General features: G+C 34.1%; 1 protein-coding gene across 2 annotated transcripts in view; it reads right to left on the reverse strand.

Annotated features, from left to right (window-relative positions):
* LOC123671944 (alpha-1,3-mannosyl-glycoprotein 4-beta-N-acetylglucosaminyltransferase B) overlaps positions 1-21,170 on the reverse strand; it is a 257,900-nt gene that overhangs the window by 73,453 nt on the left and 163,277 nt on the right. For both annotated transcript variants that reach the window (XM_045605847.1, XM_045605848.1), the window contains exons 5-6: positions 12,436-12,573; positions 4,541-4,671 (exon numbers count right to left, since the gene is read on the reverse strand). In XM_045605847.1, coding sequence (XP_045461803.1) covers positions 4,541-4,671; positions 12,436-12,573 — 269 coding nt within the window. The remainder of the gene's footprint in view (positions 1-4,540; positions 4,672-12,435; positions 12,574-21,170) is intronic.

Below are 21,170 nucleotides of genomic sequence, written 5' to 3' on the forward strand. Positions count from 1 at the left end.
CTGAGAAAAAAATTATTAACTTGTGTCCCACAGTGGACACACTAGGACACAAAGGGTTAAGTTTTGTACAGCAATATGTCCCAGTGAAGCCGTCGCGTCGGTACAGTTATTTAAGGATGCCAAAATGAATTTCGACGTTCCGAAAATAATACATTCAATCGATTCGCTCCTCCAAACAATTCTTCTCAATTCGTAAAACATGTTTTTATTTTCAGAAATGTTATGAATGAAGGTCATTAGTCCATATAAATAATCATAGCAAATTGGCGAAGGCGCTGGTTCTCCTAATAACGGTGCTACCCTCTATTAATTTCTCTAATTCTGTGGTTATCCCGTTCATTCTTCCACATCTTGTAGAACAAAATCGTGCGAGAATATATCAGAAACGCACAGTTTTCATGGTTATATTTTATTATTCTATGTTGGTACTCCGAACTTTCCGCCACGGCTTTATCTGTCAATTCATCAATTTGCCTTAAAGAAATCAGTTCTGCCAACCAACATTTTTCAATGCAAAAATCACTAAAATATATTTATGGAAATATTTCATTAATTTCAATGAAAATTCAATGAATTAGAGAAAATAATGTATAATACTCGTACAGAAGGCTCATTCTATCACTCGTTCATTCCAAAACTCGCCACTTCGTGGCTCGTTTTTGAATTTTGAACTCGTGGAAGAATATCAATGCCTTCTGCACTTGTATTATTAATAATTACAGTATTCAGGAGTTTCCTCCTAGAATATTATTTGATTTAATAATGTAATGCGATATAAACTATGTACCGGTTGTCCCGAGTGAGAGGATCTCCCTTCGAGCTAGAAAAAATGAATGATACATTTTCGGGCTCGATTTTTGAGAAAATTAAGCTATAAAAAAACTGGGAAATGGCGTGAAATGGAAAGTTCTCATAACTTCTTTGTTATTGCTGCTATCAACATGAAACAAAAACATCAAAAACTTCTTTAAGTGGAATCCACTGTTATAATAATTTATGTTTAATTGCTATTAGATTGGAGTTGTAATACCAAATTATGTTTTTTAAATATAAACAATATCAATTTCTATAACAAATAAAATCGTTTGCTTCCTGTTTCAAAAACATATAATAGGATATATAAATTTCTTATCAAACTATAAAAATCAACAAATGTTTCTGTTTCACACGGCAAATCAACCTAGTGCCCATCCTCGTGCTCATAATAAACTGTGAACTTCAAATAATTGAATCATTCGGTTCCGGATTCAACACCGTTAGATTTTTTCAAATTTCAACATTTTCAAATTGATAAAAGTTGTTCTGTAAATGTGAACGGAGGGAAAAATTTAACTTTGTTAAATCCGGTGACCTTTGTGGCCACCGAATATTTTAATTATTTGAAGTTCACAGATCATTGTAGATAAATTTGATAATTTCTATAGTTTGATACGAAATTTATGTTTTCATTTAAAAAAACACAATTTTTTCTTATAATTTCAGAACTAATGGCAATAAGAAATGAATTATTACACCAGTGGATTTTACTAAGAAAAGTGTCTGTAGGATGTTTTTGTTTCATGCAGATAGCACTAATAACGACGATGTTTTGAGAACTTTCATTTTACTCCATTTTCCAATTTTCTCTCAAAACAGTCGAATTTATAAGGTCACGGTTTTTACCAAATTCATCCTCTCTTCGATACATAGTTACATGTATGTCGACACTCAATAGCAAAGTGCACTTCTGTACACGTCTAGGCATTAACAACATGAGATGGTCGTTATCTGTTCGTGATATCGTGTTTCAAGAATCTTGAGCTTCGAATATTGATTGTGCAAGTATGTGAAGGATGATGCAGAGTGGTAAGTCTTCTACCAGTCATATCCCACAAATATACTAACTGACAAAGAAATTGCAACACACAGAAGGAGCTGTTTAAATTTTATTTTTTTTTGTTGGAAAACATAGATAGAATACCAAGGAGTAAATGATTGAATTTGGAGAAAAAAACGAAGGGTTTACATTTTTTTTTTTTGATAAATTTGTTAATAATGTATTTGTGCACTGCGATTATCTGGGATACACTCCCCAACACGTCTCGGCATTGATGCAATAAGATGGTCGATTTCTTCTCGAAGGATACTATCTCAAGCTACCTGTACTTCATGTCTCAGAGCCGCCAAAGTCCGTGGGGGCTGATGTAAATTTCCAAGCCTTCTACCCATGATGTCCCAAACATGCTCTATAGGCGAAAGATCTGGGGATCTGGGCGGCCATGGCAAAAGATTCAAATGGGTCGCTTCGAAAATGTTTAAACTAACTTTGGAAACATGAGGTCAGCCATTATCTTGCTGAAATATTGGATTCACGAGCCGGTTAAGGTAAGGGAGAAGTGGGAGAACACTTGGCTCCACTATTTCTTGAAGTTAACGCAGCGCTGTCATGTTACCTCGAATAAAGACTAAAGGTGACCTACTTCATCAGGAGAAATGACTTGATGTCATTCCACATTACAATGTTGACGTTCTCTGCACCACTGTAACCGGCGATGTTATGTCTTATAAAATAATATTTTGTCATATTTGAAAAAATCTGAAAAAATAATTTCCAATTTCAGAACTCCACCATATTTATATATGTATAATAAGATCCAGCACTGAACTACTGGAATTCGATGTTTTATATTTGTTGTTGTTTCATCATTAAATGAGTTTAAAGGAGCTCCTGACCTTCTGAATGATTTTTCACGAAGAATTTTAGTTATCATGTTCAATCACGAGATATTTCAGTCCTGTTTATGAGAATAAATCAAATTTTTCAAATTCTGACTAATTTCACAGCGTATTGGAGCTGAATTTATGTACTTTTTGTGAATATGAACAATTATTTCAAATTCAAAATATAAAGTGATATTTTCAACCTGAGCAATTCAAATGAGAAAACTCCGGTCCTGAAATATCGAAAAAATCAATATGTCTCTGACTCGATACAATAAATTCTGCCGATAAGTTTGGTTCTGATGACGGTTTCATTATTTCCATGAATATGCAAACTCACCCTGTGGATCTTTTAGGAAAAGCCGAAATTAATTATTTGCAATTAATCCGTACTCACCTAGTCCTACTATACCTTTGGTAAGAGTTTTTATAGTTACTACCGGGCACCCTGTATATTCAATTCGATTTATTTGTTTTTAATTCAAGTGCAGGTTTTCCTCTATAGTTGTTGATATATGTATATTATTTCCTGAATTGTGGTCCAAATAAAATTCACTATCGAAAATCTGAGATAAGATCAAATGAAACGCAAATGATAATAATCATAAATTTTTCTGCATACTGGAATGAGTTTAAAAAAAGTGCAATTTTAAAAATTATCAACTAATATTATTAATATGTTTAAATTGAACAAAACAAAAATCATTTTCCACGAATTCAATATTATGATTATCCGTAAACACTGTGACTTTTTCAGGTGATTCAACATGACAACTGATACAAATAAAAAATAAAATATTATTGAGTTTTCACTCAGGGCATCTGATCAGCCACGTTCTCAGTTTGTACGTTTCCATGGGGATCCTTGTAACCGGTTGGGATGTCAGTGTCCAGCGATTGAAAAAACTGAGTCAATTAAGTATCTTGGTGTCCTCGTTGACCAACATCTAAGATAGAGTGAACATGCAGCCTATCTTGTGAAGCATCTCAAGAGACTATTCTACATCTTTTTCAACATCAGGAATGTTCTGTCCACGAAAGAATGTTTTCGTGTTTACCAGGCTCTTGTACTTTATGTCCTTAGATATGGAATTGTAATATGGGGTGGGGCGAATAGGTATAACATGGGATCCTTGAAGTTGTTAATAAGGACATACTTAAAATAATCCTTGAAGTGGGTAGAAGGTGTGCTACTGAGAGGCTTTATGTAGAGTCTGGTCAATTAAGTATAAAACAACTGTACATTTATGAAGTAATATTGAATCAAATGAGAAAGAAAAAAAAAATTATTAAGCACGAGTTTCAAACCAGACAGATTCTGCGTGGAGATCTGTTTGTACCAAGGTTCCATAAAAAACACTTGCAGGAGAGCCTGTCATATTATGGTCCAACATTTTATAACACCTCCTTTCCCAAGAACTTAAATCAACAACCAATGTAGAAAGTAAACTTTTCAGATATCATCTCCGAAATTATGTAATTGTTAATTCTGATAGATTCGAAGCCATTCTATCGGCATGATTTTTTGTTTTCTGTTTGTTTTTTTCGCATTTCTTTGGCTTGTTATGCCTTTCAATTAGTAATCTTTCTTTTTGTTGTCTCTCTTTCAACAAATGTATTGATTTTTCATCCCGTGTGAACTATTCATTTTCATCCTTCTCCCATAGTTCCAGATATAAAATTTTATGATATACCGCAGTCGTGCTATTGCAATTTTCATATCCGCTATCACATTCTCGCAGTCATCTTCACCAGCTTAAATTTTCCCCAGGCATACGTCTCAAAATCACCACATCGTGAAATTCGCGATAATCGAAGCGTAAAAAATCGTACTACTTACGTGGCTCTTATCAATATTGCACAACTTGGTATAAATCAGACTATACAGCAGCCAGTCAACCGGTTTATCGTTGTAGAACATCTGGAAGAATTGGATCAGCCAGGGCAGCTCTGCGCTCTTGAACATTTTACCTGCGGAAAGAGATAGATTGAATGGATCGAAGTTCAGGATATTCGTTTTATCGAATGGCACTTCAGAATGAGGATAAAAAGGCGATCAATGGAAAGAAATCGCAGCATATAGAATGTAGAATTGAAGATGAGGTTAATGAGTTAGTGTATGTTGTTCCGGAATAGGTTAGGATAGGTTAGGTTGTTCAGGAATAGGTTGACTTTAAAGATTATTCAGTAGGGGAGACTGGGGAGGGTTGATACAAGGGGAGGTTTGATACACGTTCAAATTTCTCACCTTCAAAGAAGGCGTAATCGCGTGAAGTGCATCTTAAGGGGGGAAATAGTGTCAGTTAAAATCTAGCAACGACCGCGTCACGAACCAGAGTTTTTAAGCCTAAAATGTATTTTCTACATATTCGATGTAAGAATTTGCATATCAAACGTAAGGCTTCATCTCTTCATCGACCGAAACTAACGAAATTCATTACTTTATTCTTGATGCGCATTTCATTATTCATGTTCACGTCCTATATCTTCTAAATTTGTCTTCTATGGAGGTTTGTAAATCTCACATCAAAAAAAATTTTTTTAACAGAAATGAAAAACAAGAAAAAGTGTGTTTGATGACTTGGATCCTGAGGACGAAAATGAAAAAGATCCATTTTCTGATGAACTCCAAAATCTGTCATCCGTCATCTGGATCAGAAAATGGAGTGCCATTCAGCCTGTGCAAGTGTCAGTAGTAAAATAAAAATGTTTACTTGCGAATTATGTAGGAATTAGGTTGTGTTATGATAATAAAAAATTGATTTCTTCTTATTGCTTGTACCTTATTTCTTATTGTTCAAACCTCCCTTTCAGTGTATTAAGCCTTCCATGTATAGGGAGGTTTGAGACACTTTGCACCGACAATTTCAAGAACTCATAATCAAGATTGAAATTTTCAACTTCAGTTATTAAACATTGCTAAACGTTTAAGCGAAGTGCTTACATTTCACTCTGACATAAATGGATTGGTAAATGTTAAACACAAATTTTTTATTAACAATTTTGTAAAAAATGTATCAACCCTCCCCTATATACTAACTGACAAAGGAACTGCAACACCCAGAAGGAGCTGTTTAATTTTTTTTTTTTGCAAAACATACATATTATAGTAAGGAGTAAATGATTAAATTTGGAGAGAAAAATTGTGAAGGTTTTTTCATGTCAACAATTTTTGTTACATAAATATTGTATTCGTTTTTCGCGAATTATTTAAATTTTTCAACAAACCAGCTGTTCGAGGAGATCTAAAGTCAATGTTCAGTTATTTTCAAAATGCCTAGAACACGTGTACGCGGAATTTATCGCCAGCTGAGTGAATTTGAAAGAGGTCGAGAATTATTGGTCTACGGAAGGCAAGGTTGTCATTTCGAGAAATCGCTAGTAGTATGAACAGAAATCCAACTGCTGTTATGAGATGTTGTCAAGCGTAGTTTGATAATGCCCAAAATCGAAAAAGAGCACCGGATATCCAAGGGGCACAAATGAAGTTCAAGATCGACGTCCAATTAGACGACCATTAGAGGCCGATTTGCGACTACTCTATCTTGGGTTGATGAGTGGTTAGAATAACAAGGCCTTCCTGTAAGTGTCCGAAAGATTTACCGCCGGATAAGGTCTTTTGGACTACAACATTATCGACCTCATTGTGTGTTACCTCAGACGGTTGAGCATCGCCAGCAACGATTACAGTGTTTCAGAGAACGTCAATATTGGAATGTGGAATGGCATCAGGTCGTCTTTTCTGATGAATCTCGATTCTCCTTGGGTGCACAAGATGGCCGAAGAATGGTTAGACGACGTCGGGGAGAAAGACGTGAACCTCCGTTTGATGTTGAGCGTTATGTACACCGGCCAGTAGGCTTCATGGTATGGGGTGCTATTGCACATGCAAGTGGGCCACCTTCAGTATTTATCCGAGGTTACATGACAGCGCTGCGTTACCTCCAAGAAATAGTGGAGCCATATGTTCTGCCTTAGCTTAAACGGCTGGAGAATCCAATATTTCAGCAAGATAATGCTTGACCTCATATTGCCAGAGTTAATTTAAAATTTTTCGAAGCGACATATGTGAATCTTTTGCCATGGTCGCCCAGATCCCCCGATCTTCCGGCCATAGAGCATGTTTAGGACATCATGAGTGGAAGGCTTGGACATTTACCCCAGTCCCCACGGACTTTGGCGGCTCCGGGGACATGAAGTACAGGTAGCTTGGTAGTATCCCTCAAGAAGAAATAGACCATCTCATTGCATCAATGCCGAGATGTGGACAAACACATTATTAAAAAATGTATCTAGAAAAATGGAAATCCTTCGTTTTTTTCTGCAAATTTCAATCATTTACTTCTTGCTATACTATCTATGTTTTACCAAAAAAAAAATAAAATTTAAACAGCTCCTTCTGGATGCCGCAGTTTCTTTATCATTTAGTATATTCAGAAGAATAACAAAGGATCAGGCACCTGAATGTATGAAAAATGGTTACCGGTTATTTTCAAATGGTAGTATAGTTTTTTGTAGAACTTCATGTCCTTGATAAAAAAAAATGATAACAAGACACTGGTTCTCAAGTTATAAAGTGTTCAAAGTAGACATAGCGATTAAGCGATAAAAGCTTCAAATATAATAATATCATAACTTTTGAATTGTTTTTTTTTCCTTTTTTGTAATATTGTCGGTTAAGATAATAATCGATGAGATAATTATCGATGGGGATAAGGAAATAAATCTTCATGCGAATTCATGCTGACGTGTCGTCCATTCATACACAATTTACACCTTTGATGACCACATATTCAATTATGTGGTCTCTAATTGCGTCATTAGCTCATAAAAAACGAGCGAACAAAAGCTCATTATTTTTAACATAGCAGTATACAGGTGATTCCCCACGATGGCCTATTAGACGTTTAAGGAAAACTAATCATAATGTTATGCTGAAAATTTGCATGTTGGAGTTTGAGATAATGATCTTTCTCCCTTAAATATTTTCAGATCTCTACAACTTGCGGTTATACCGGAAACAGGCCACTACTTTCTTGTTTTGACTGGCATACCCACTTTATTATTGCATCATATCTCTTGATGCCCCAAGTTGAGGCATATCGCTGAAATTATCATCGAATAAGCTATCTGATGATAATAATTGATCTTAACTCGGGTAAAAACTCAACAGTTCATGAGTTAATCGGATTCTTATGAAAAAAATTGTGGTTCTTCTCCAGTAAAAATTTTCCTTTGAAAAAGTCCCTTTTATTTTCGATCCTGCCAATACGTTTAAATTTGGAAATATTTGCGGTTTGTACCAAAAATGTGTAGGGTATTAGAATAACATGAATTTGAAACTTGAGCTTTTCGAATTACATCCTATATTTTTTATTTTCTTAGTCCATGCTACGAATCAAAATACGTATACATTATACTTAAAATAAAAACTTTCAGAGTTATCGAGGAAGAACTTGAAATGAGGATTAACCGCAATTTCTAAATGAGTGGAAGTAGTTTATGACTTCTGAAAATCCCAGGAAGAGACTAAAATTCAGTGTTTTGGTAACTCAATTGAACATTTTCTGCAGAAATATTCAAACAAAAAAAGGGAGTCCTCGTCGCCACCCTTTTCTTATAAGAATCCCATTAACACATGAACCGTTGGGTTTTTATCCAAGTTATGGCATATTGTTGAGATTTTCATCAAATGAGCTATCTAATGATGCAATAATATGCTAGGTACACTATTTGAAATAAGGAAGTAGTAGTCTGTTCACGGTATAATCGAGAGTTAGAAAATATTTATATGAAATTCATATAAATTGTTTTCATTGTCTTGATGCGAAATAATGACAGGATCAGACAAGTTTCTTTAATTTAGTGAGATTTTTCGGAAATATCAAAAAATAGATTCCAGAGTTCTGACGGCATTGAATCTTCTTCCCTTGACAACGGCATATTAACCTCAAAATGAATTTGATTTACTTCATTAGAATAATAAGATGATTTTAAGTTTCAAAATTCGGTTAAAACTGATGTCCGTTATTCCTCTGGCACCTTGTTTGTCAGAGGAATGACGATTTTGAATGAAATATTCGATAAATCCGACCCTGCTGAAAATTTCAAACTAGATTTTTCAGAATTGTTCATGTATTACTTATAATCATATATCATTCATCAGAAAGAAAAAACAAATATAATTCAAAGAAATATACTCACCAGAGGAATGACTCTGCAGTTTATGACTATTTTTTGATAACAAGAGGCCAAATTAACAATGATACACGAAACAGGTTTACAAAAAAATAAAAGTGCACGTGCTAATCTTGAAATGTAAAAAGTTTTATTCTAAAACGTTAGCTTATAGCTCCATCAGTTATGTCGTTTATGTAATTTTCTAGTAGGGCCAGAGGAATGACTAACTAGGATGGTTACATAATATAGTGGCGAATTTATCCAAAAAACATGTTTTTTTTCAATAAATTCAATAATTCAAAATATCATTTTAATATTGTAATAATCTAAAATGAATCTTTGTGCGGTTACATGCCAGAGGAATGACTTTTTAGAAGAAAAATACGAAATCCAACGTGTTCAGAATTCCTGTATTAGGTTCATTTATCGAATTAAGAAGTATGATCATGTGTCTCATAAGTTGGGAGAATTGGGTTGGCTTCCGATGAGGATTTCCTTTGAATTTTTTTCTTTATGTGCATTTCACAATATCATTCTGAAGAGAAGCCCACCATATCTCTTTAATAGATTGGTATACAGAACAGACGTACATAACATCAACATACGTCGAAGAAATATTTTGTCGTGCCCCCGTCACAGAACATCTACTTTTAAAAGAAGTTTCAGTTATAATATATGTAAGCTGTACAATGGTGTTCCTGATCATTTGAAACTATTGAATCAGAATATGTTCAAGAAAAGGATCAAAACTTATCTTCTCGATCCCGCTTCAGTGTAGTTTCTCTGTCATCTCTGTAGGTTGTTTGTCTCTTGAAATGCTAATGTTTATATATTTTGCTTCTGCTGACTATTTAAAATTTTCTCTTTGTTTTTAATTCTAGATTAAGATATGTTCAAATGTGCATTTTGTATATAACAAGGGTTAAGTGGTAGAGCACCTTCGATTGAATTTCCCCTTGAGATTTCTTGTGAAATAAAGACCTTATTATTATTATTATTATTAAATGAAATTGTGATATATTATTTTTAATTATTTTGTTGTTCAAACCCTAAACAGTTTCTAATGTATTCTCCTTATTCCACAGTAGTAATCATGTTAAAATAAATATCAATCAATAAATCTGCAGTTACTGGTAAAATGATAGTTTGCGTAGAATGACCTTTTTATTCTGCCAGTCCACGTGCATCGAATTATTGAGAAAATGAACTGAAACGAATCAGGATTACACTTTCCTTTGAAATGGTTCAGTTCCTCTGCAGAATTCTAATGGCGCTCACCGACCGAGCTAATTAATTTTTTGTAATCCAATTTCTTTCCTCCGTTGAAAGGCTCAATGGAGCCGTAATCACTCCAGTTTCTTATTCCGACGGTAGGAGCATGGTGTATAAATTAATGAAAAAATTCCATCAGACGAAATTGAATCCAGTCGTATTTCGGTCAAGGGTGAAAATCTACCCTAGGAAGAATGAATTTTTCAGCAGGTCCTAAAGTTTTCGATTTAGTTCTGTGGATTAAGATACAGTTCAGTTTACAAACACTTGCTCATGAGAAAAAATACTACTTACTATTTCAAAACGATATTCAAAATTTTTTTCTGCCATTTTTCTACTCATTAGGCTATCCAACAGGCAAAAAAATCTAGGCATGCTATTAAAAAATAGACTTATAGACATTTTTCGAAGGTAATTTTTTCAAAATAGCAGTGTCTTTTGGACTACCTTTAGAGATATACGTAAATTTGCAGAAGACTTGGGAACTTTTCGAGAATTAAATACAAAATAATTCGTGCAATCGACTAGTTTAGTGATGTTGATAATACTATATTTGACACGATAGAATCAAAATATAGAGCAAAACTGATAAATCAGTGAAAAAATTTTGAAAATCCATCAATAAATGACTGAGAAATAGATTATTCAAATTTACGTATTTAACGCGGAACGTCTTTGGTCTGTGACGTCACGGCTCTTGCCTGTGATCGCTACACCATAAATTACGTTTAAATACTTAGCCGCGCAAAGGCTCTCGCGTCGTTTGTAGTTGTACAGTGTAGTTTTAACTCGAGTTTTGTTTTTATGTCACCATGGCTTCGTGAAAGGACAAAGTGACAATTTACCTAAAATAGATATATTCGCAGTGATGGAGTTTTTTTCTTCAAATCCATCTTATGTCAGTGCAGAAATAAAAGGAGTTAAACTTTTTAAGTAAGTACTTTTGAGTTTCCTTCATCATGGTTCAACTTATAACGATGATTTATTTAAAAAACGTTTCATAAACTGTTTGTATTTGAGTACTGGTTGTTGAAGTCTATCAATGGCAAAACATATTTATGTGAGGAGTAAAAAGTAAAAAGAGAAAAAAGTGATTTATATGTATGTATATAGTAAGTTATTTCAGTCATCGTGTAACGAACAAAACACGACATGAACGGCACAAGTGATTGTACACCAATGAATTCGTAGGCACTCTGCGAATATCAGTCGTCTAGTGTGTGACGTCACGACACTTACACGTACTATGAAATTATTCTTCCAAGCGCAACTTCAAAGTCCCATAACTTTTTCATTTCTAGAGATATTTATATGATTCTTCCACATTTTTGTTTCATTTTACTTAAATTTTTAGAATTAATCCTTAACAAAAAAATTAAAACTAGTCCATTATCTTGAACGATTTTTAAAATATGATCTCCAGTTTAAATCATTATAACCATGAAATTGTTCTAAAAAAGTGGCCTAAGTCAAACAGTACCTCAGATAAATTATGACAAGTGGGGTATTTCGAAATCAGAATTTCATGGACATTATGAGTATGATACGAAAATTGTACATTCCCTTTGGTATCGTGTTTCACCACTTTTAGACTAGCCTGTAGTTTCCAAAATACTTGAAGCTTATGCGCTGAGTGCTGTCGATTCCGTAAAAATTTGAATCATTCTCTTAGCCCAAAATTTACAAGAATTATCCACCAATCCAGCACTATTGACTCAGACTCACCGTGTATATTGGGGTGGAAAAAAAAATGAAAACTAAAGTTTTATTCAAAAAATCTTCTGGAGTGATTCCTTGACAAGGGAACTGCTATTAGTCCAGTCTTTCTAGTCAAAACTAGGTAGGAATCTCGGAATTTGAGATATCCAACTATGAACTCGTATTTGCTTTTGACATCCTAAAAGTTGTCACAAAGCCTTTTCGCTACTTATATTCGTAATCAATATTGCAGAAGGTTATATTCCTAAAAATTTGCTTTCTAACACGGCATATATAGATTATCATTTTATTGAGTTGTTCGGTAAAACGTTTCAAGTCCTGGACCAGACATTTATCTACCATTGTTGACCATGAACTATGGATTAAATTCACAACTTGACGCTTTTAGAAAAACTCACCGAAGGAAGCCATGTAAGCAAACAGTTGAGTTCACTCAAATTGGGTGTGATAAGAGAGAATAATTGTTTTAACATACCAACAATCCTAGAGAGGACTTCTGCTGGTCAGTTTATGATACTTTCTTGTTGACGTAAGATAATGGTATGTTTTTCATTGCGAACTTACCAATAAATCCTAGTCTGCAGAAGTCGAGTACGAACCATGGTTCTTTTCTCGCAATTTTCGTCAAAGCAAACTCCTTCATCTCCGTTACATAAGATGGCTTTGCTAGAATGTCGTCCTCCAGTTGAACATAGAATGTCCCTAAAACAAGAAACAGCTTTCATTATTTGATAATCCTAATGATTTTTAATTCACAAAATTCAATTAAATTTTCAATAGAAAATATATTTGAAAATATATTTGAGTATTTTTCATGAATATTTTTTACCATTTTTCATTTATTATATTCTTTGGCCCACTTTTGGATACCATGAGGTTAGAATGTTTTGAGGGTACGTTCATCCATGCGCCCTCAGATACCACAGAACTGTATAAAGGTATAACCAAGGGTTCTGAGGTACTCAGATCTCCTGACTTCTCGTTAATGCTTTTTTCATTTATTTTTAGAAATTCTGGATGAATTATTTATGATTCTGAGGCAATTAACATGAAATATTGCATAAAGCTTAAGGGTGATATTTTTTATGCAACATCTAGGTTTTTGTCGATATTACTCCTAAATTTTTTATGGTTCTGATGACGCTATCAACATGAATCTTGAAATTATTATTCGAAATATACGCGCAAACTCTTATTCCGATCGGATATGTATGGATTCAGCGAAATATGGGATCATTCTCTTTCAAAATTCTTCTTCAATTTTATACGGTTCCGATTATGCAATGATGATTATGATGCTTGAAATTGTGAGTTAATATCAACATTCAAAATCTCAACTTCGGCGGCTTTGTAGTCACATAAATATTAGGTATTTTTGTAATTAATAACTAAAAGCCCATATGTTTTTTTTTATAGGTTATAGTACTTACATAAAATATATACAAATTGAAAATAAAAAATGCTAAATGTAGCATATCTAAATGGATGGGTTATATTTTGGAGAATAATTCACATGTTAAGATAGATCCGATAGACAAAATATATATTTTTTTTGAACTGTTCATTGCATATTTACGATCTACTTGCACCAAAAATTAACCATCAGATACATTAGGAAAATCGCGGTCGGCAAAATGTTCAATTAAAGTTATTTGAAACCATCACATAATATAAATATGACAGTGGATCCAAGTAAATACTGATTTCACTTATTACTATACTATTTAATTATCTTCAAATATTGTATTGTCTTGGTCTTTATTTGATCGAAATTCATTTTAATTGAAATTAAATGGAAGTCATTCTATTTCCACTGCTTTATTATCTGAATAGCAATTATTTCGCTGAATAGTATCTTCTTCAAATTTCAGTAATTTAAAATGTGAAATCTGAAGAATCTACTATGGACCGAAATAACTGTTATTTAATTATAAGGTGAAGTAAGAAGGCATTCATTGTTTATGCATGAAAAACAAGACTTTAATGACCAAAGTTAAAATTTTGAAAGTTATATCCTTATGCCTCTCTCATAAATGCCCTCGTCCTTATTGGCCAAAAATTTAGTCAGGTGATTTTCACAAGCCTCTGTTGAATAGAATTTTTCACCAAGAGACATTGTTCGCCATGGACAGGAACATCACTTGATACTAGGTTCGGACTATAAGGAGTTGCATAAAAACCTATCCCAAATAAGATCCCGGAGATTTTGACGAGTCACTATCGATGTGTTTGGCGTAATCCTGATGGAACAGATTTCTTCCCGTATTGGCTTCTTCTTGAGACTAGCCCTAGATATGTAAACCGTTTCTTTTTTTTTGCAATTTTTATGTTTTGGACAATCGAAACATTGCTTATATGATGGTTGGACTTGACAACATCAATAATTTCAATAACTGAAAATAAATAAATATTCAATAACTAAAAATAAATAAATAACCATCGGCATTTTAATAATTCAATGACATTTCACTAAGTTCGACTTTTATCTTTCTTGGCGAACGTCCAAGGATGGAAATGATCACAATATGGCAAGAAGCGAAACACAGAATTGATTATACACGTCATCAAGGGTATATTCACTAATCAATACGCCGTTACTATGGAAAATTTACGGATTCTATTGGTTAATCAAAGCATGAGTTATATTAGTATATTATTCAACGAGCGGTAATGTAGGTCATAACTCACGCAGATCATCAAGTGAGTTATGGCCATTACCGCGAGTTGAATACTATACTTTATTTACGACTATGTCAATAAATACTAAGAAACGAGTACAGAGAAATAACTATAAGGAACGAAAAGTAAACATTTGTGTGCTTGTAGTTAGTCATTTCGCTTATTGATAAAATCAAGTGTATATTTTGACCAACCAGTAATAATTTTTGACTTTTTAGTTTCGGTGATTGACTTTTGAGAAATTACGTAATTTTAAATTCTCTATATTGATTCCATTATTCATGTTGAGTGTCCTTCTTAGCATGGAGTGGAACGTCCATAGAGCAATGCTTTATATTTTGTGTTAAGTTCACTAAAATATACCAAAAAACGTTCCCTGTAAACGATGGCTTAATGTTCTTACTGCTACACCAATCTTGAAAATTTTTGTAAACACCTTTATATTTCCGGGCGAGTAATTCTGTATGGTAACATTGGAAGCTTGTCTTCTGGAAATGTATATAATATTACATTTTCACTAACTGAATTAATCGTTTTCAGCTAAACATTCACAATAATTAGATATCAACTTGATTTTAAAACGTCAAAATTATTAAAAGTGACATTTCCTCGGACATTCCTCCCTTCAATAACAATAATGAAATGTTCCTTTTAGGCCAATCGAATAGAAGCAGATAAATATAGAAGCACAGATCCATCTTTTCCGATTTATTACGGTGAGTTATAATAGTGAGTTATTATAACTCCCGCTGTTTGTTAATAGATACTATTAATTGCTCAAAAGCAGTTGAATAATGAATATATAATTCAATAGGAGTAGATAAAAGTTATATAATCGAAGTTGTTACCTTTCGTTTCAATGGACGATCAAAGATACGCATCCAAGGCTAGTTTTCAGAGGGACACTGTTCAATAATAATAATAATAATATAAATTTATTTTCACAATCAAAGTACATTCCGAATAGAAAACAAGTCAAAGTACAAAAAGACCTTAAGGATGAAACAGAAAAAAAAAATTACAGAAGTAAGTCTCAAATATGGAGGTCGTTATCCAGGTACTCACTTATAGAGTACGGTTCAAGGTTCAGTAGTAGCTGTCGAGTAGCATTCTTAAACTCTCTGAAATCAGATAACGTTTGCAATTTTTTTGGTAGCTTATTGAAGAATTTGAGGCACATATATTCAACATTTTTTTGAGTTAACACAAGAGAGCACATGGGAAAATGGAAAGGAAAAATTCGTCGTCTATTATTCAGATTTCTATAGCCCTCGAAGTAGTGATCATATTTCTTCAGGAAAAGGATACATTTGAAGATATAAAGTCCCGTGGTTGTTAGGATTCCTTGGCTTTTGAAATGCCCTCGACAAGATGTTTTGGCGGATAAACCGAGCATGGTTCTCAAGGCTCTCTTCTGAATAACAAAAATTTTTATGATGTCAGAGCTATTGCCCCACATGATAATTCCATAAGACAGTACAGACTGAAAATTGGAAAAATACACTGTTTTGAGTAAATCATAGTCTGCTTGTTGTTTCAAAATTCGCAGTGTATAGAGAACAGAGTTTAATTTACTCCGTATGGAAATTATGTGTTCTGACCAACACAACTGATGGTCTAATATTATTCCCAGAAAATTGGTACTGGTAGATACGTTTATGGACTTTCCCATAAGTTCAATAACTTCTGGTTTTATGATTTTTGAATGCGATGTACCAAAAATCACACACTGCGTCTTAGCAGAATTTATGTAGAGTTGGTTTTGTAGACACCAATTTGAGACTGTGGAAAAAGATCTTCGGGCCACCTCGTAACTCTCAGCAATATTAGGTGCGGTGATCAGTAGGTTCGTGTCGTCTGCGTACATGTAGCACTCTTCGACGATTGGTGCGATGGAAGGAACATCCCGTTGAGCTTTTTCATGTGTCATAACGTTCTCCGGTAAGTCATTGATATAAATCAGAAAGAGGAGAGGCCCCATGATACTTCCCTGGGGAACACCAACCTCCAACAACTCATCAGATGACTCGTAGATAATTCCGTTTACCTCAATGGACACTCTTTGACGCCGGTTTTCTAAGTAACTCCTCATTAGATTTAACTGTTTGTCTCTTATTCCATATTGTTGTAGCTTACGAAGCAAATTATTATGTACCACGCAGTCGAAAGCTCTAGAAAAGTCGATGAACAGCCCCACCGGGACACCACCTCTCTCCACGGCTTGGAGAATTGAGCGCGTTAGTTCAAAGATCGCAGTTTCTGTACTCTTGGTCCTCAAAAACCCATGCTGATATTTCGAAAATATGTGAGACTTATGAAAAAATTCAAAAGTCTATCTACTAGTATTCTTTCAAATACTTTGGAGAAAGAAGTCAACAAACTTATCGGACGATAATTTTCAAGGTCTTCACTGTTTCCTTTCTTATAAAAAGGCTTCACCACTGCTATTTTCAGAGATTGTGGAAACACACCTTCTTTAAACGCCTTGTAAATTATATGAGCTAAGGGCTCCGCGATGATCCTGATGGATTTTTTTATGACAGTCATCGGTATTCCGTCATAGCCAAAGGAGCTTTTATTTTCCATTTTACTAACAGTTTTGATAACCTCTTCTGCAGAAATTTCGAACAGATAAAAGGATCGTAAGTTTTTACTAATCGGACGAATTTCTGAAACAGAAGTGAAATTAGTGGAACTCTGAGTTTTCAACGTCTTAGATATATCTATGAAATATTTGTTGAATGATTCAGAAAGATGTTGAGGATTGTCAGATGTTATATGTCCATTACTTTTAGTTTTGCGGCCAGTTATTTGGTTGATTAGATTCCAAACTGTTTTATTTTTATTTCTTGAATTTATTATTTGATCTCTGATAAAATTAGTCTTATTAATTTTGAGGCTTTTGTCATACAATTTCTTAGTTTCTCTATATAGACCTGAATATTCTTGGCGAAACAGAGACACTGTGTATAGATAGTCTAGTCGGTGTTTGATATTCATTATCTCTGGAGATCTATCAACATATCTTTTGTGGAAATTCTTAACTTTGATGTTAACAAGGGGAAAAGCTCTATCGAATATAGATACATATCTTTCGAAAAATCTATCCCAAAGATAATCCACATTATTATTGTTTTGAATAATTGAGTGATCGTTCCAATTTTCGGCAGAAAGCAATTCCAGGAACTTTTGCATAGTAAATTCATTGATCAATCGAATTTGTTTTGAGTTAATTTTAGAAGCAGTATCTGGAATTGTGAATGAAAATTGTTGGGAGGTGTGGTCAGACAAATGAGATTGGATTACAGCAGTTTCGTAGTCTTTCAAATTTGTGATTACATTATCAATGCAGGTTGAAGAAATTGGTGTTATACGAGTTGGTTCAAAAATAGTTAGACTGGCATTATAACCTTCCAGAAGTGAAATGAATTTTTGTGTTTCTAAATTACAAGAAAGTATATTGATATTAAAATCACCAGTGATAATATACTGACTATTTTCAGACGTGAGTTTTTGAAGAATTAAATTCATTCTTTCAAAGAATAAATCAATATCACACCTGGGATAAGTATTTGGTCTATAAATCGACAAAATCACGTAATTTTCTTTACGGATAGAAGCCTCAATAGCAGAACACTCAAAAACATAAGGCACACTCCACCTAACAAGATCTGCGCGCTCCTTGCAGACAAATTAATTTTTACAATAAATTGCGCATCCACCATGACTTCCAATCGCTCTGCAGTATTTAGATACTAATTTATATCCTGTCATATGGAGTACATCGAGTTCAGAGTAACTCTGCCAATGTTCTGTGACAGCTACGAAGCATGCGTTATGATTGTTTACAAACTGTTCTAACCTAAGTAAACAATTTCTTAAAGATTGAACATTTTGATGCAAAATTATGCATTTTGTATTGTATTCGGTATTTTGCCTCTGTTGAGACGGAATAAAAAATGATTCAGTCTACTACCTTCAGGCCATAGATCTGGACTTTTTAATGCTTCGAACTTATCAGCTGGAACCGTAATCTTGAAGGATGAGTACTCGCCAGGTCTTTTGGACTCCAACTTCTCGCATAAAATACCAGTGAAACCTTTTTTATTGAGATGTTTTATAATCATTTCGGATTTCAGTGTAGGATCCAATTTACAAACGTGTAAATATCCATATTTTGGAACACCTTTAATAGACATTTCTTCAGCTTTTCCACTTCCAACAATAGTTCTGTCACTACGTCTGGATTTTTTGTTTTTAACAAGAATAAATTCTTTCTCCTTTTCACCTGCTGACTCGATCACATTTGGAAAAGAACCTACATCCGTCTCCACTTGGATTGTAGTTTCCCTTGATTTCGAGGGCGGTTTGATATGTTGAGTTTGTTTATTAATTTTGACTTTAGAATCATCTCTTTTAGTTTTATTGTGTTTCACGCTACTATCCACACTTGATTTAATCACGGAAAATAAGGGTGGAACCTTGATATTGGAGTCTTCAATATATTTCAGAAGTTTGGTATTGACAGATCTTAGACTCAAAACTTCGTCATGAAGATTAGAAATTTCAGATTTTAAACTTTCGAACAAAGGTAAAAATAAACTTCTGAAGGACTTAGCATTTATATCTTCCATACTGCCGAGTGATTCATCGATAGGGAGTTTTCTCGCATCCGATAAACTTTTCTCAATGTTTTCTGTCTTTGAGGTTATGTCCAATGATGAACATTCAACACACAACCAAGATTTGATAGCTCCTGATTTCTTCATAGTTTCCAGTTTGTCAACGGTTATATCAACACACTGTGTATGAAAGAAGTGGGTACCATTATTAGAACATGGTATAGATTCGTCACAACGACTAATAGCTTTAAAACACTTGCTGCACGTAACGGCCATCTTGATAATCTTCTTGATCTTGATAAATCTTCAATAAAACAGTGACTAGAAAAACCTCCTACGGTAGCCTCAAAGACGAATCCCTTGAATTCGTTGTTTTGAACACATAAAAACCATTAACGATCCCACAGACTCACGCACGGCGTGTCTTCAAGTAACCAATTATCCTACATCGGAGTATGCCCGTGTGTGCGGTGCCTTAGGCGCCCAATCTACCCGCTTACCTAACACCGGGTTGATTCTGCAGGCAGGGCGGATGTAAATTGCGTTCGGCTTGTTTGCCGACACTATCAATTAAAAGGTCACGTCGAAGTGATTCCCTCTCAAAGTCCCATCATTTCCGACGTTGGCTCTGCACAGGCCGAGATAGGAATCGACGTGCGGGCGACGAGCACCCACCACCGGTTCATTTGCCCATTAAAAAGATTGTTTGCAAAAAGGGCGCCACTCGGGTTTCTGACGATCAAATATTTACACGATCAGCGAGAACGGCATGACGGTATCTGGGTTTTTCATAATCCGTTAGAACGTTTCAGGTGAAGGGGGCTGGCTGGTGGTAAATTATCAGCTGTGGCAGGGGTTTTGAGACTGAGGGTGTACCAGGTTTTTCACCATAATTTGACCCCCCTTTAACTTTGTTACTAAAAGAGGTACAAAAAAATAATGTTTTCCACAAAAGTTTCACGAAATCGACTAGTGTTTCAAAATGATTTCACAAAACTAAATATATCATGTCATACATGACTCATGTAGGGGGCCTTTCAAGAGTAATAACATCTTAACTATATATGGCCTTTACATCTACAGACTTCTTCTCTTTTTACCAAAACAGAACCATTATTTTGAGGAGTGCAAAAATAGAAATAATAGCCGAAAAATGAACCCTTATTTATTTCCACTTCATTCCTCTACTTTGCGAGAAAAGAACACGCATTATGCAGGTATAAAGTTACTTAATAAACTGCCAAATGAGATCCAGAAGATCATGGACTACAGGCTTTTCAAGAAAACAATATATGATCTCGTATTAAAGTGTGAACCATACAGTGTGCATGAATTTGAAATTTTCTGTAAAGATTATCACACATAGTAATTAATAATTTTTTTTTTATTGTGATTTTGACTTTTTTCATTCTTATTGTTGTACCTTAGTATATTGCAATAATTATTGAAAATAAATATATATTCTATTCTATTCTATACAGAGTGGGCAACATATTGATTGAAACTTCAATAGTTTCAAACTTCAAGAACCACCTGGCAAGCTAAGTAATCAGTTTTCAAGTGGAAGGCTGCGATAATTCAAAATGCCATTTTTTGAGTTATCTCATTGGAAATCACTAAAATGTCTAAAAACATGGTGTATGAACTCGTCAATTTTTGAATGCAATGACATTCGACCAAATTGAGAATATAATTTTTTTTTCGTGGATGCACCGCAATGTCATACATTAATTAAAACCCGATCCTGGCCAATCAAAAGCGAGGTGTAATCGAGTATGAACGTGCAAAGTCGTGAAACAAAACACAAAACGTTAACTAGAATGAATTCAAATATTTGAAATATAGAGAGAGTTTATTGGTGTTCTTACAATTTCAAGAATTGCTTACACAGGTCTCAACTATAATGAAAGATACATAGGTACAAAATGACACAAAACTCATAAAGAATAAATAAAAATCATCAATTGTTAATAGCGCTACCTACAGTTGACATAACGA

The sequence above is a fragment of the Harmonia axyridis genome, chromosome 2, assembly GCF_914767665.1.
Source record: "Harmonia axyridis chromosome 2, icHarAxyr1.1, whole genome shotgun sequence".
Lineage (NCBI taxonomy): Eukaryota > Metazoa > Arthropoda > Insecta > Coleoptera > Coccinellidae > Harmonia > Harmonia axyridis.